Genomic DNA, 13,642 nt, shown 5'->3' on the forward strand with positions numbered 1-13,642 from the left:
GAAGGCTTGGATTTTCTCACTGCATGTTACTGCTTTTTTAGAGATTTTTATGGAACATTGGTTGGAAAGCAGAGCAATCTCTTTTTCAGAATTTTTTTTTGCTTAGTTGCTTCAGAGAAGCTTCCTATTAAAAGGAGTTTGGGTTTTTTTTTAAGCAAGATTTTTATAAGAGGAAACCAATTAATTTTTCAGATTATTGGATTGTATTTTCAGGCTGTATTACAAGGGCAAGCATTTGCGATGCATAATTTACAAAAAGTAAGTGATTTTGAATTTCTGTGTGTGTTTTCTTCATCACTATGTGGAAGTATTTTGCTATAACTGATTACCAGCTTTCATGGTCTTAAGATATGTGAATGAAAGTCAAGTACCTCAGTACCTCTTCAGGTTATACAGGGAATGGGGAATTGCCTGTCCGCCTCCTGTCTTTTCTTGCCTGCAAGCTAGGCTAGTCTGAACTGAGCACTAACCTGATTATACAAGTGTGGGCAGTCCAGAATTCGGCCACCAGTGAAACCCTGGAGAAGTAATTTTTTCTGAAAGCCTTTATTCAACAGAATAAAAAAATCTTACTGATTCCTAAATGCAGCAATGTAGTCTTTGTAGGAAATCTTTATAACCTAATTTATATAATTACCTTGGCAACTCAACTGTTTGGGTAGCAGGTGGGCTAAACTTCCAAGTTCAGTGTTTGGACTTATGTCTGGGATGATTTTAAGTATCCTATTTCATTTTGGAAATGGAAGGAATCTTTGGAGCATGTCTACCTAAACAGGGAGGGGAGAATCTACTTCAAAATGAATTTAAGCTTGTTAACATATAAAGCAAACTAGCATGCATTTTTTGGTAGCTGTTGGTACTCCAGACATGTTCTTATATGTTAATGCTTGTCTAAAGGGGGTGAGCTGATGAGGGGCACAGAGGGAGGGTAGATGTGTGTGAAATATTTGGGAAGGATATAAATTGTGTTATTTTTTTTAATGAGTATTTGAGAGACACAGCACATTTCAGCCGCACCAGGATTTCTTATGATGTAGGCACAGGTAGTTGCTACAGCTACTCTTTGTTGTGGTTATTTTTGGTATCTGGTTTTCTGCCCCCATAGATTATAGTGAGTATAAAGCATTTGGATTGCTTTACATAGCATTCTGCTCTGGAATTAATAGTCTATTCTGTACATGTTTCTTCCAAGAGGTCTGAGAGAGTTACAGTCAACGATGGGGGGGAGTTAAGAAGGAATATTTCTAAATGGTAGGAGAATACTGATGACAACATCAAGTGAGGAAGAAGACGACACTGACAAGGACTCTTGCTTTTAAAACCAATTAACTTGATAAATGTCTCAATGAGAACAGGGTAGAGAAACAGCGTGAAAAGGCAGACTAAATCTTGTTGTATCCTGACAGACTGGCTTTTTATGTTCAGCAAAATCATTTTTCAAGATCTTGCTCAGTTTTGACTTTATTCCATGGTTTAGGAAACTCTGCTGAATGTAAGATCACAATATTTGATTTTTAGATTTCAAAATGAGTTAATCCAGATCAACTGGAATTGTATTTTATTACAAAATGATAAGGGGGGAAGGCATCTCTGCAGTAAGCAGAGATTTTATTATTTTATATAATAATATCTTATAATGATATATAATTTAAATATAGAAATAATATACAATTGTTTATATATAATCTATAAATTTATAATATAAAATATTTTATTATTTAATATAATAATATCAAGTATGTCAGACCTGTGTGTCCATTAAAATTATAGAAATCTGTACAGTTTAAAAACATAATCCATATTTTGTTATGTGGAGATATATGTCTGTGTGTGTATGTACATGTATAATGTGTGTGTAATAGATACACACACACACAGAGTCATGCTCTTTTTCCCTTCCGCATCTTTAATATGTACAGTAGGTCCACAAGCCTTTTATAGCTTTTTGAATGGTAAACTTCAGATATCTGAGTAGGAGAATGAAACCGAGAAGTGACCGACCTACCTCTAAAGGGAGCTGCCCTGTGTGTGAGTGTGCATGTGTTGTGTGCACGTGTGTGTAAGAAAGAGCTACGTGCTGCAGCATATCAGCCTTTTGTCATCCTGCCAGGATTGGACTGTACCATGCTGCAAAGTCAGGAAAACAAACTGGGAATGTGGGTGAGGAGAGCTCACTCAGTCCTTTTCTTTGTAATACCAGGTGTATATTGCAGTTCTGCTAAATATAGATTCTTTCAGAAACTAAAAATGTTTTAAGATTAATGTAGAACAAAATGATGAAACGGGAATGGTCTGGTGACATTCTTTTGACATGATTGGCTGAGGATTATGATGTAATAGGTTACAGTGCAGGCCCTTATAGGTTTTAAAATGAATTCCAAGACACCATTACAAAGAGAGCCTGACGCTTTTCTTGTATCTGAGCTTACTCAGTGAAACTCATATAAATGTACAATACTGTTTGGAATATGGAAGAACTGGATATAGAATATCCTAAGGCAGATATAAATTATGGCACAGACTTGATGTTTTACATAGAAATGGATCCACCAGGTAAAAGTGCAGTCTTATTATGGAAGACTTAATTCATTTTGGTCTTTATGATAGCTGCTGAAAAATTCTTAGTGGATATGTAGGATTTCTTTACTTTGTCATTGATACAAATAGTTTTTCTTTTTTCCTTTTTTTCATAAATTAGCATTAAATTGTATTTTAGTGCATGGTTATAGTAATTAGAATCATAACCTGTAGAAATACCTGTCTGCTTGCTTAATTGAATTTTTACTGAATTGACATGTTTCTGTTTTGATTTTATTCTGTCAGATGTAGTTCTAGCTCTGCTATTTATATCATAAAAAATTTGCATTTCTTTTATTATTATTTTTGCTATCTCTGTTCCACACTGTGACTAAAGGAGATGCTGTAATAACACTTTTATTTCCTGAAACAGTGATTACAAATCATTGTTTTGGATTGTTTGAGGAAAAACAGATTTTAAAATCTAGCAATATTAATTGAATACCTGATATCGCATCATTTTTTCATATCATATAAAAAAATTATGCTTTCTTGATATTCATTGCAACTGTAAAAACATCATCTTTTGTAGACAGTCATAATATACAGACAGGGATGTTTGTAAGGACTGTCGTACTTACTGGAGAACTAAAAGAGCCGGGTTGATTTTTAATCCTGATTCCAATTCCCCCTTGCTACTAAGTCAGGAGTGCTGCAGTATCTTCTCTGGCACCCACTGGTATATGTATGCAGCTTTGACATTGAGAAAAGGAGGATGTGGTTTTTAATCAGTCCTGGCATTTGGAACACAATTTATTCTGTAGAATACTAAGATTAACACAAGGGATATTTGGGTCACAGGTGGGTTTCTTAAAGTGTTTTTTGGCAAATCATCACACAGAATGCTGAGGATCACAGAAACCCAGTTCTTCTTAAAATAAACAGTATTGCTGTGGGTTTGCATCTTTTGTTACTCAGCTTCTAGGTGAGGAAGCAGCAACATTCCTCTAAGATCATTATGCAGGAGAAAAAAAATAAAACTTTACATGTTTTATTATTTATATTCACCTGAAGATAGTGGAAGAAGGTAAAAGCTAACTTCAGAATTTTTTTTTCTCAAATGCTTTCTTCACAGGGGGAGGAGATGAGTATGGTGTTATATTTTGCTTAAAATATATTATTGCAAGACTAACATACTTTTTTGAAACAGTACATCTTTTTTGTTTAATTAATTATATTGTTTTCAGTAAAATATCTTGATTCCTCCAATGTCTTTTAAAGACTGTTAGTGATGGAAAATTCTATTTTGTAACTATTCTTTTTTCTCATTCATGTAATAATGTGTAATTTCAAGGAATATATGGTCAGGTTTTCAGTGAGTTATAATCAACTTTTTCCCCCTTCATCTGCAGCACTGCCTCCTAAGCCACCGAAACCTAATACTGTAACTAACAACGGCATGAATAACAACATGTCATTACAAGATGCTGAATGGTACTGGGGAGATATCTCAAGGTAAATCAGCTCAAGACATGTATTTCTTATATTTGGGTTTATGTTCTTGCTGTTATTCTGTGTGTATGTATTCTTAAATATAGAAAAATTACAGTTCTAAGAGCCATTTTTAGGATATTTTCCAACACAAACATATTACAGTTGGTTTTATTCCAAGCATGACTAAAAAGTTACCGGCAGTCAGTTAGAATGTAATATGTGGAATGATTTGGTGATTGTTCTGTTATTTTAAGACAGCTATATGAAATGCTAGCATGAAAGGACAACACCAAGAAATAAGTATTTTCTTCTTGTCTTTCATCCAGAACCTCAACTGTAGGCACAATGGTTATCAAGTGCCATATATTAGCAACATTTTTAACTGTACTATATATAGGTGCATTTGACCAGCACTGGCTGCTCCAGTTGTGCAGGCTTGTATGAACAAGCAGAAAGACCTTTGCATGAATATAACTTTATTCCAGTAGTGAGAGGACATAGAATATACCATTTTTATATCCCAGTTGTTCTCTAGTAATGTTAAATAAGCTATTAAATAACTGTATTTATTAATATGGATATCAAGGAAGCTTATAAAAAACAGTTATTTTAAAACAGAATAATTTAGAGCACAGTGAGAAGGTAAATGAGTGAGAAGTAGCTGAAATAATTGGGTACTTTTCCTTTCATTTTAGAGAAGAAGTAAATGAGAAGCTTCGAGACACTGCTGATGGTACCTTTTTGGTACGAGATGCTTCAACCAAAATGCATGGGGACTACACACTTACGCTAAGGTAAGATAATTACGCTAGGTCTGTAATACCTGACAGTAAAACGCAATACTGCATTTAAAATACAGTGTTCCTTAGGAAATAGTATTTGAAGTATGCCTAACTTTTCAACAAACTTTATTTGCAGGAAAGGAGGAAATAACAAATTAATCAAAATATTTCACCGAGATGGGAAATATGGCTTTTCTGACCCATTAACTTTCAACTCTGTGGTCGAGCTAATAAACCACTACCGGAATGAATCTCTAGCTCAGTATAATCCTAAACTGGATGTAAAATTACTGTATCCAGTATCTAAGTACCAGCAGGTAATTTGGTCTATTTTCTTTGTGTTACACTTAAATACAGAGAAATTACTGCAGACTGGGGAGTCATTTATCATGAAGAACTTCATCTCTGTAAATGTTTGAAAAGATAAAGTGGGTATAAAAATGGATGTTTTTGTTTAAAACCAACTCCACAATTTGCATATAAATAAATAAAACTTTAAATACTGCAGATATACATTATTAAGAAATAAACTTATGTTAATAAATATCCCGCTCTTTAATGATAAAATATATAATTTTCAGTATAAAGCTGAACACTTGCAATGCAAAATTGCTTTTTGTCATTAATTTTATTTCTAATCTGCATATTATGCATATAGTATATCATATCTCCATATTGATAAAAGAGAAGTCACATTTACCATGTAACTATCTGGTCATTTTTAAGCAGTTTTATCCTGAAAATCTGTGCAATATAATTGTTTCTTTACGGATTATCTTTCCTTCTGCTCATCATCCCAGGATCAAGTTGTAAAAGAGGATAGCATTGAAGCAGTGGGAAAGAAATTACATGAATATAATACCCAGTTTCAAGAAAAAAGCCGAGAATATGACAGACTCTATGAAGACTACACAAGAACATCTCAGGTGAGCTAGATTTGAAACCAAAGGGAGAGTGGAAGACTTCTGTAGATTTAGAATATTACTGTAAATTCATACTGTCATCTTCCTCCATCCTCCTCCCTTCCACCACCACTACCATTGCCCAAAAGAGGAAACATATCTGATGTGCTCACTCAGTATAGTAGAATTGCTTACTCGTGTTTGAATAGTCGCCACCTGTAACCTAACCCTGTGCTCAAGTCTGACACCTGCATCCAAAGCAAGCACAGAACTGACTTGATTTACCAACAGTTCTGCATACTGACCTCATCAAGTTGAGTTAACGTTTTCAAGACACATCTGCAGGGAAGCATTGTATTTTATTATTAGTTTTTTAAGGGTCTGGTTTCACCTATGCAGGGTGGAGTGATGACGTGCAGATACAGTGCAGGAATGCAAAGCTGCCTCTATCCTTCTTACATCTTAATAAACTATTAGACAAGTCTTGAAGTGCCAGTGAATTAGTGCTGTTTTACAGCCTCAGAATCAAGACTGCTTCTTAAAATATTCAGGAAATACGCCTCAAAATAATTGAAGAAAGGTGGAGGAGTGCAGACAACTTGAACTTAAAATACTTAGCTATCGACTAGCTATGTAGGGGCAGGAGGATAGACTAGATGACCTCTTGAGACCTGTCCAGCCCAATATTTTATACCTTTATTTCAGAAAGCCAGATGTACTTCTAAGGACATTAGTTGGTACAAAGGACAAAGTGCATTGCCATAAGGCTCTAATCATCACAAATAAAAGATATTTATACAAAACAAAGATTGTAGCTAGCTCTTTGTCTAGCAGTTTTTCTTTCTTGGAAAACCTCATCACGGAAAGCCTCATCATGATAGCCTTTTGTACAGGCCTGTTTTCTCTGTTTTGTAAGGCTCTGCAGACAGAATGTGTTCTGGTAAAGGGATATTGAAGTCATTCTGTTTCAACATACGGAAGTGTTTCTGTGATACAAGCCAATAAATCATATCTATCTATCTCCTCTGTTTGATAACAACTGTAATAACAATTATTTTATTTTCAGGAAATTCAAATGAAAAGAACAGCTATTGAAGCATTTAATGAAACAATAAAAATATTTGAAGAGCAGTGCCAGACGCAAGAAAGATACAGTAAGGAATACATTGAAAAATTTAAACGGGAAGGAAATGAAAAAGAAATACAAAGGTCAGTGTTTATATTTCAAATTGTATGATTTTGAAGAAAGAAACAATGCCAAATATAGATCTGCCTAAAACTAAAGCAAGTTGGCAAGTTTAAAGTTGTTCAGTTGTAAGCACAGCAAGCCTCAAATGGGGTAGATGTGAACTTGCAAAAAGTGTACCTACATCTGGAGAAATAATCTGTTCTCTTAAATGTCTACATGAGAAAACAGCAGATATAAAGTCATGAATAAGACTTCATCAGAGTATAACCTACCACATTATTCCATTCAGAATTATGCACAACTATGAAAAACTGAAGTCTCGAATAAGTGAAATTGTGGACAGCAGGCGTAGATTAGAAGAGGATTTAAAGAAGCAAGCAGCTGAATATAGAGAGATAGACAAGCGTATGAACAGCATTAAGCCAGACCTCATACAGCTGAGGAAGACAAGAGATCAGTACTTGATGTGAGTATCATTATTAATTAACAAAACTTTTTTTAAAAGGTTTTTTTTTTTATTGGCATCTAACTTCTGTGACTAACAATTAATTTTATTTGCAATTATTGTCCAGGTGGCTGACTCAAAAAGGTGTTCGGCAAAAGAAGCTAAATGAATGGCTTGGAAATGAAAATACAGAAGAGTGAGTATTAAAAGATTTAAATATTATTACTGGTATTTCAAGTCATCTTATGCAAAAGTGAGATAAAGCATATTTAATTCCCAGACCACACCGAGGAAATCTCAAGCCTAGCTCTCCAGTAACAATGCACACTGTTAACGCACAGCAGCCTACGTAATGCAAATAGTAGAAAAGACACTGTCTCATCCACTACTCTGCCATTATTCAGGGAAGTGCATAATCAAGTTACTATAGCAAAGCACTGGAATTTAACCTGTGTCTCTATTCTTACCAGCAAAATGAAGATCATAAGGCGTTAGTATCTTGTAGAGATGTCATATGGATAGATAAATTGTTCAGATGGTCTCTTAGGCACGGGTAGGCTGTTTCCAAATTTCAAGCGTTGGTACCATGGTGCTATCTAGTATAGTGGTACCCACATCAATATATCACATTGCTATTGGAGATGATAAAATTGTGTATGCTGAAGAATGGTCCTTCTCTGGTTGTGTGGTCTGGTTAATTTTTCTGGGAAATGGCAGGATAGTATTCTGTCATTTCAGCAGTTCAGTTTAGTATAGGTTCTGACTGGGGCTTGGCTACTGAGTAAATTTCACTTCATTCCTGGGAAAAAAGCAAAAAGCACCTGGGTGGTACAAATGTAGACCAAATTTAAACAAAAGCAAGCCACAAAATAATATTAAAAGTGTAGTAACAGTGAAGAATGAACAAATAGAAAACCAAAGTTGTCTAAGTAATATTCATATCAACATTTTCTGCTGATGTAGTTTCCTGTGCATGCCTTTTACACTGCCTGGCTGAACATATAGCAGAAGCAGCACACTGACAATGACTTTTCTGGATTTACATTCTAGCTTTGTCCTCATTAGTGGTCTATTTTAATTTGGCCTGGTTTATTGAGTCTCCTACTGTTATCTTGGAAATTGTGCATCCTTGCTGCGGCTGCATTGGTAGAAGCAGCAGGGGATAAAATAAATCACAGCAGGGGATAAAAATTGCATACACATTTTAAAGCCATGTTGTTCACTTAGTCTTAGCACAGCTCAAAGATGATATGATGGAGAATATGTAGACACCTGTTTCCAGTGGTACTTCCATCAGTTAAACGGTAGGCAAAGAACAATACCAGGTCATGGTTTTAACGTAGCATCAAAATAGTAAGTGAAACTGTTTAAAGAAAATCTTTCTTTTCTCTCACTCTGTGACTCTTCTTGCCAGTGAGTCTGGTAAGTGCTCAGGTTTCTGCTGAAAAATTAAACTTTCAGAATATTACTTTTTTCTGAAGTTGTAAAGCAGAAAAAAAACAGTATAATGAGCAGCAGTAAAAATAGGAATCCCTTTCTCTAGGTGCTGGTTAAAAATAGAGCCACTGCTGAATGCATTTGAATATCTTGCAGGACAAAGGAGTACAATGGGATAAGGGAATTAGAAAGAGTGTAATCTCAAACAAAAGCACCCTTCTTCTTTCTGAAAAAATGAATTCTGTGTGTTCTGTGTGATTGCTGATTTCTGTAGACTACTTTGAGAATCTTAAGAAAGACAGAACTGTGGATGAGTGAGAAGTCATGTTTTCTTAGAGCAAGGAAAACTGATTAAAAACCTATTACAGAAAGAATAAATACATTAGCCAAACACAGACTGATTGCAAGCTGAGCAGGAGAGGCAGGGCCCACCAGTGCAGGCTGCTGGGCAAGTGGGGAGCTCTGGAATTGCAGAATATCAGTGGTGTCCACACAGCTGAACCAGAGACATCTTCTTTCATGGTGGGCTTTAGCTCAGAGTGTTCTATATATCTCTGAATCAGCTTTATAGTTGGTGGCTGCTTTGGTAGAGAAGGCCCTATATTATATGCTCTTCTCATAATCTGGTTATAAGGAGAGAGCGCACTCTACTATTCCACCCTTTCCACAAAGCCATCTCCCCTATGAATAATTAACCTGTCTACCTATATGACTGCTCATAGCTTTCCCAAGCAGCAGCTGTAATCAATACATTGCATGATTTTTCACTGCTGACCAAGTGTTCTGATCTTTGGAAATGAAGATGACTCAAAGGATATTGATTTCATTGGGCTTGCTATTTACCAAAGCAGTAAGCAACGGTTGAAGTACTGAAGTGCTCACAGCAGATTCTGAAAGATAACACAGCATCCTTTTATATCCTTCTTCAGATTTACGTGAGTGTTTTTAAAAGAAATAAGGACCAGAACTTATATTTTATTTTTATTCAGTGGTCAAAATTTTGCAGTATTACATGGTTTACATCCCTAGTTTTTCCAGGGAGTCATCCTACTAACCACTGACTTTTTTTTTTTCAAGTAATATGAAAGGGGTACTACTTAATTCGTGGATTTTGCTCTGCAATGTGTTTCACAAACACATTTTGTCCTATTTCAACAGCCAATACTCTATGGTAGAAGATGATGAGGACTTGCTCCATCATGATGAGAGAACGTGGAATGTGGGAAATATCAATAGAAGTCAAGCTGAAAATCTGCTGCGGGGAAAGCGAGATGGAACGTTCCTCGTTCGAGAGAGCAGCAAACAAGGCTGCTATGCCTGCTCTGTTGTGTATGTACCCTAATTTGTGAATGATGTAACCAACATTTGAGGCACCTACCTTGAGCCAGGGGCAGATAGACACTTGTATATGCATGGATCCCATTGGATCTTTGGGCTTAGAAGCAGACCAACAAGTCCTGAGGCCATCCTTATTTCTGCTCCATTTCCTACACAGCTCAAACCTGTGCCACTCCCACAGATGAGCCTCATGGAGAAGAAGGGAAACCAGAGCATGGATGCACTCCTTTATGTGCAGCTGCTAAGTCCTGCCTATCATCTCCTGCCTTCCTAAGCTAACACAACATCTGGGAATTTGGGTTAAACCTAGACTTTTACCACAGAAGACAGGAATTCTATGTGGTGACTAGCACTTTAAGATTTATTGCCAATACCGTATTTTCTAACTTAACTTTACTGTACTGACAAAGTAAAAACTGGTTGGTTTGGTTTTTTTTTTCCTCTTTAGGGTGGATGGAGAAGTAAAGCACTGTGTGATAAACAAAACACCTACTGGGTATGGATTTGCAGAGCCATATAACTTGTACAACTCGCTCAAAGAACTGGTGCTACATTATCAACACACATCACTTGTGCAGCACAATGACTCTCTCAATGTTACACTAGCCTACCCAGTATATGCACAGCAGAGGCGATGAAGATCTTAATACTCCAGGTTGTTTGGTTTTTTTCTAAAGAAAAGATTTGACAACATTGAGGCCTTTGGAGAGAGAAGGCTCCTTTCAGCCTTATTCAAGAATTTGAGCTGCAGTATTAAAGCTGTCTGTCTTCAGACGGGACTAGAGCTTTCCTTCACAACTGCAGTTGGAGAGATCACAGTATTAAGCTGTGAACAAATGTTTCTAGTCTGAAGTGCTTTTTTTTAATTAAGAAAACAAAAACAAAAGAGAGAGAAATCCTAACTTGATCTCCCTGCAGGGACATAGAGGCCTTTAACCATGGTGCTTGTTTATGACCACTTCTGAAGCTTTACCAGCTAGAACGTTGGATTCTCCAGACACAAAGTGTAAGAGATCTTTGTCATTCAGTTATTGGAATTTCTTGGTCACGACCTGGCTTGGATTTGGTGTTGCTGCACTCAGTGGATCCAGACATGCAGCACTGTGGATTTTTTGTTTTCTGGTGAATGATATGTAGCAGAATGGCACTTTCATTTCTAAGGGACACTTTAAAAGGGCTTCAGTTACAATATGTTGTTCAGAGGAATTGTAATAGCGAAGTGCCAGGAAGTGTTTTGTTTAGATGTTTAAAAATCCTGTTTTAAGAATTTATTTAAGACTGAAGAAAACAGGACTTTCAATGGCATATAGTATATAATAATGTACATAGTATTGGATGACTAACTATCATTGAGGGAAACTGTCAATACCAAACTGCTTCTCTTTTCCCTTTTCTGTTTGCTGAAAGTGAATTCTTAGACCATGCTATGCAATACTCAATTTTCTTTAGGTTGTAGTCTTCTCTCAAGCATATCTAGAGGTTAAGCTTGCTTTTCTTTCTTGTTTCCTTGTCGTCTTTTTTCTTTCTTTCTTTTGCCTGAGAATATTTTTTTTCTGATGATTATTTTTTGTTATTCATTTTGTTGTTTGTTTTTTAAAAAAAAAAAGTACAGGAAGCCAACAAGAGTTGGCTTCAGAATTAAAACTATGAAATATTTTACAATTTTATTTGTATAGAATATTGAGCTACTAGCTCAAAGTTTTAAAAGTTCATAATTTTTTTTTACTAAATATTTTCTTGGGCAGTGCCTGATAAGCTTCAAAGCTGCTTTATTCAATAAAAAATATATGAACATTACAAAATATCGAGTCCAACAATATTGTTTCAGAGATATCTTTAGAATATGGTACTGCGCTATGTTTGCTTCTTGAAGCATTTTGAACTTCTATCATGATTGTCTTTGTATTTGGAAGATGAAAAATTGTGTATCCTTCTCTGACAGTGACTGCAGAAAAAACAGGAAAATTTTTTACTGGGGTAGATAGATAGTTTGGATTTCAGAATGAATCCACTCTTCAGAGTAAATAAATGACTTCTTGACCTACTGTGGCAGAATTTTTGTCAGCATGTCAAGGTATTTTCATTTCATATGAAGGAAGTTTCTCTAAACTGTTGCCTAGGTTTGTTTTTTTTCTATTAGTATTGTGAAAAAAAGCTCCCACCTTTACTCAGAACAATTGGATACAACATAGAGCTGATTAAGACTGGAAAACATCTGTTTTGAAAATGATTAGGCTTTCATATTTAACATTTTGGATTTATTTTCATAAGCTTGTAGACTGAGGCAGTATCAAAGTGAACACTTCTATCATTTCAAGCACCAGAGACTTATTATGGTTTAGTTAAAGGAAACAAATACATGAATCCCACTAAAGCAAACTTATTAGGAATTCTGGGACAATTCACTGAGTGGTTTGCAATGGTTTTTTACTGTCCTGACCACTGAGGAAATTCACACATTGCAAATTGATAAAGTAATGAAGTTCAGAGAAATCTTGGAAAACTTTTGACTAAATGAAGATAGATATGAATTTATTCTTCCCCCAAGATGCAAAGGGAAGACACATTACTATTAAAGGGAGTTGCACGCACAATCAAAAGAGTAAGACCCATGGAGTTTTCTCATAATAGCTCTGTTTTAGAGATACATGTGTTTTAATTCAAAGTATGCAGTGCTTATTAAGCTACTGGAAATAATAAGAAAAAATTTGCCACTCTCCAGTAGTTTTTATATTATCTTTTATTTTTGCATTATTTCTTCATTTCTGAGGCTGTAAGGCTTTTGATTTTATTTTGATTTTGTGCTCTTTTTTTTTTGGTGGGTTGTCTTTGCTTTCCTATAGGTGTATTTTCTTACTAGAATTTATATCAGGAAACAAGATTCAACCAACATTAATGTTTCGGGATAATCACCACTTACAAAATTATTCTGAATATTTTTTTTCTGAATAGAAGTTTAGTCTTCATCCCTTCCCTTCCTCATTTCCTTCCCTTCCTCATTCCATCCTCTTTTCAGGCCTGTAGGACCATGTAAATTTGGTTTACTAATAACTCTTTTTTTACTATGAAAAGCACCAACAATTACTCTAGCATGACAGTCATACTACTGGGCTTGAAGTTACAAATTAGTTCAATATACAACAATTTAACACTTGTAGCAAGTTAACACTTTGGACATATATTGAATTTTGAATGTTAAATATTTTAAGAGTAAAATTGTGGGTTTTTTTCTCTATGAGCAAAATATATGTAATCTGAATTGATGTTTCACTTAGTATTTCTCAAGAAATTTTATGGTAGTTAAGGCATTTGGATCTAATTTTCCTCATATTAAGAAAACTTCTGCTATGTCGGTGGGCCATATCCTTAGTATGCCCAGCCCAGTATGTTCCTGTCGTGCTGTACTATTACTCTTCATCTGTGGTTGCAGCAGAGAAAAAAATAGTGTGTGCACAAATTTGGGACTTGCTTTTCTTGCACAAGCAACAATGCGAAATAAGCACTATGTTGTGAGGATGAATGCATAGGGCTTCTTAAG

At 35.4% G+C, this 13,642-nt stretch overlaps 1 protein-coding gene across 2 annotated transcripts in view; it reads left to right on the plus strand.

Moving 5' to 3' along the window:
- The window catches only part of LOC309601995 (phosphatidylinositol 3-kinase regulatory subunit alpha-like), a gene marked incomplete at both ends in the record, with an annotated part of 63,209 nt that extends 52,467 nt beyond the window's left edge, over positions 1 to 10,742 (plus strand). Inside the window, 10 exons of one of the 2 annotated variants that reach the window (XM_082335266.1) lie at positions 2,448 to 2,553; positions 3,930 to 4,032; positions 4,707 to 4,805; positions 4,930 to 5,110; positions 5,594 to 5,719; positions 6,762 to 6,904; positions 7,174 to 7,350; positions 7,457 to 7,525; positions 9,925 to 10,095; positions 10,553 to 10,742. In XM_082335266.1, the coding sequence (XP_082191392.1) occupies positions 2,448 to 2,553; positions 3,930 to 4,032; positions 4,707 to 4,805; positions 4,930 to 5,110; positions 5,594 to 5,719; positions 6,762 to 6,904; positions 7,174 to 7,350; positions 7,457 to 7,525; positions 9,925 to 10,095; positions 10,553 to 10,742 (1,365 nt within the window). Of the gene's footprint in view, positions 1 to 2,447; positions 2,554 to 3,929; positions 4,033 to 4,706; positions 4,806 to 4,929; positions 5,111 to 5,593; positions 5,720 to 6,761; positions 6,905 to 7,173; positions 7,351 to 7,456; positions 7,526 to 9,924; positions 10,096 to 10,552 lie in introns of those variants that run through there. The other variant, XM_082335265.1, reaches the window with a different exon arrangement.
- Between the last annotated feature and the right edge of the window lie 2,900 nt (positions 10,743 to 13,642).

This window comes from Platalea leucorodia (assembly GCF_965183815.1).
Source record: "Platalea leucorodia genome assembly, chromosome: W".
Taxonomy (NCBI): Eukaryota; Metazoa; Chordata; class Aves; order Pelecaniformes; family Threskiornithidae; genus Platalea; species Platalea leucorodia.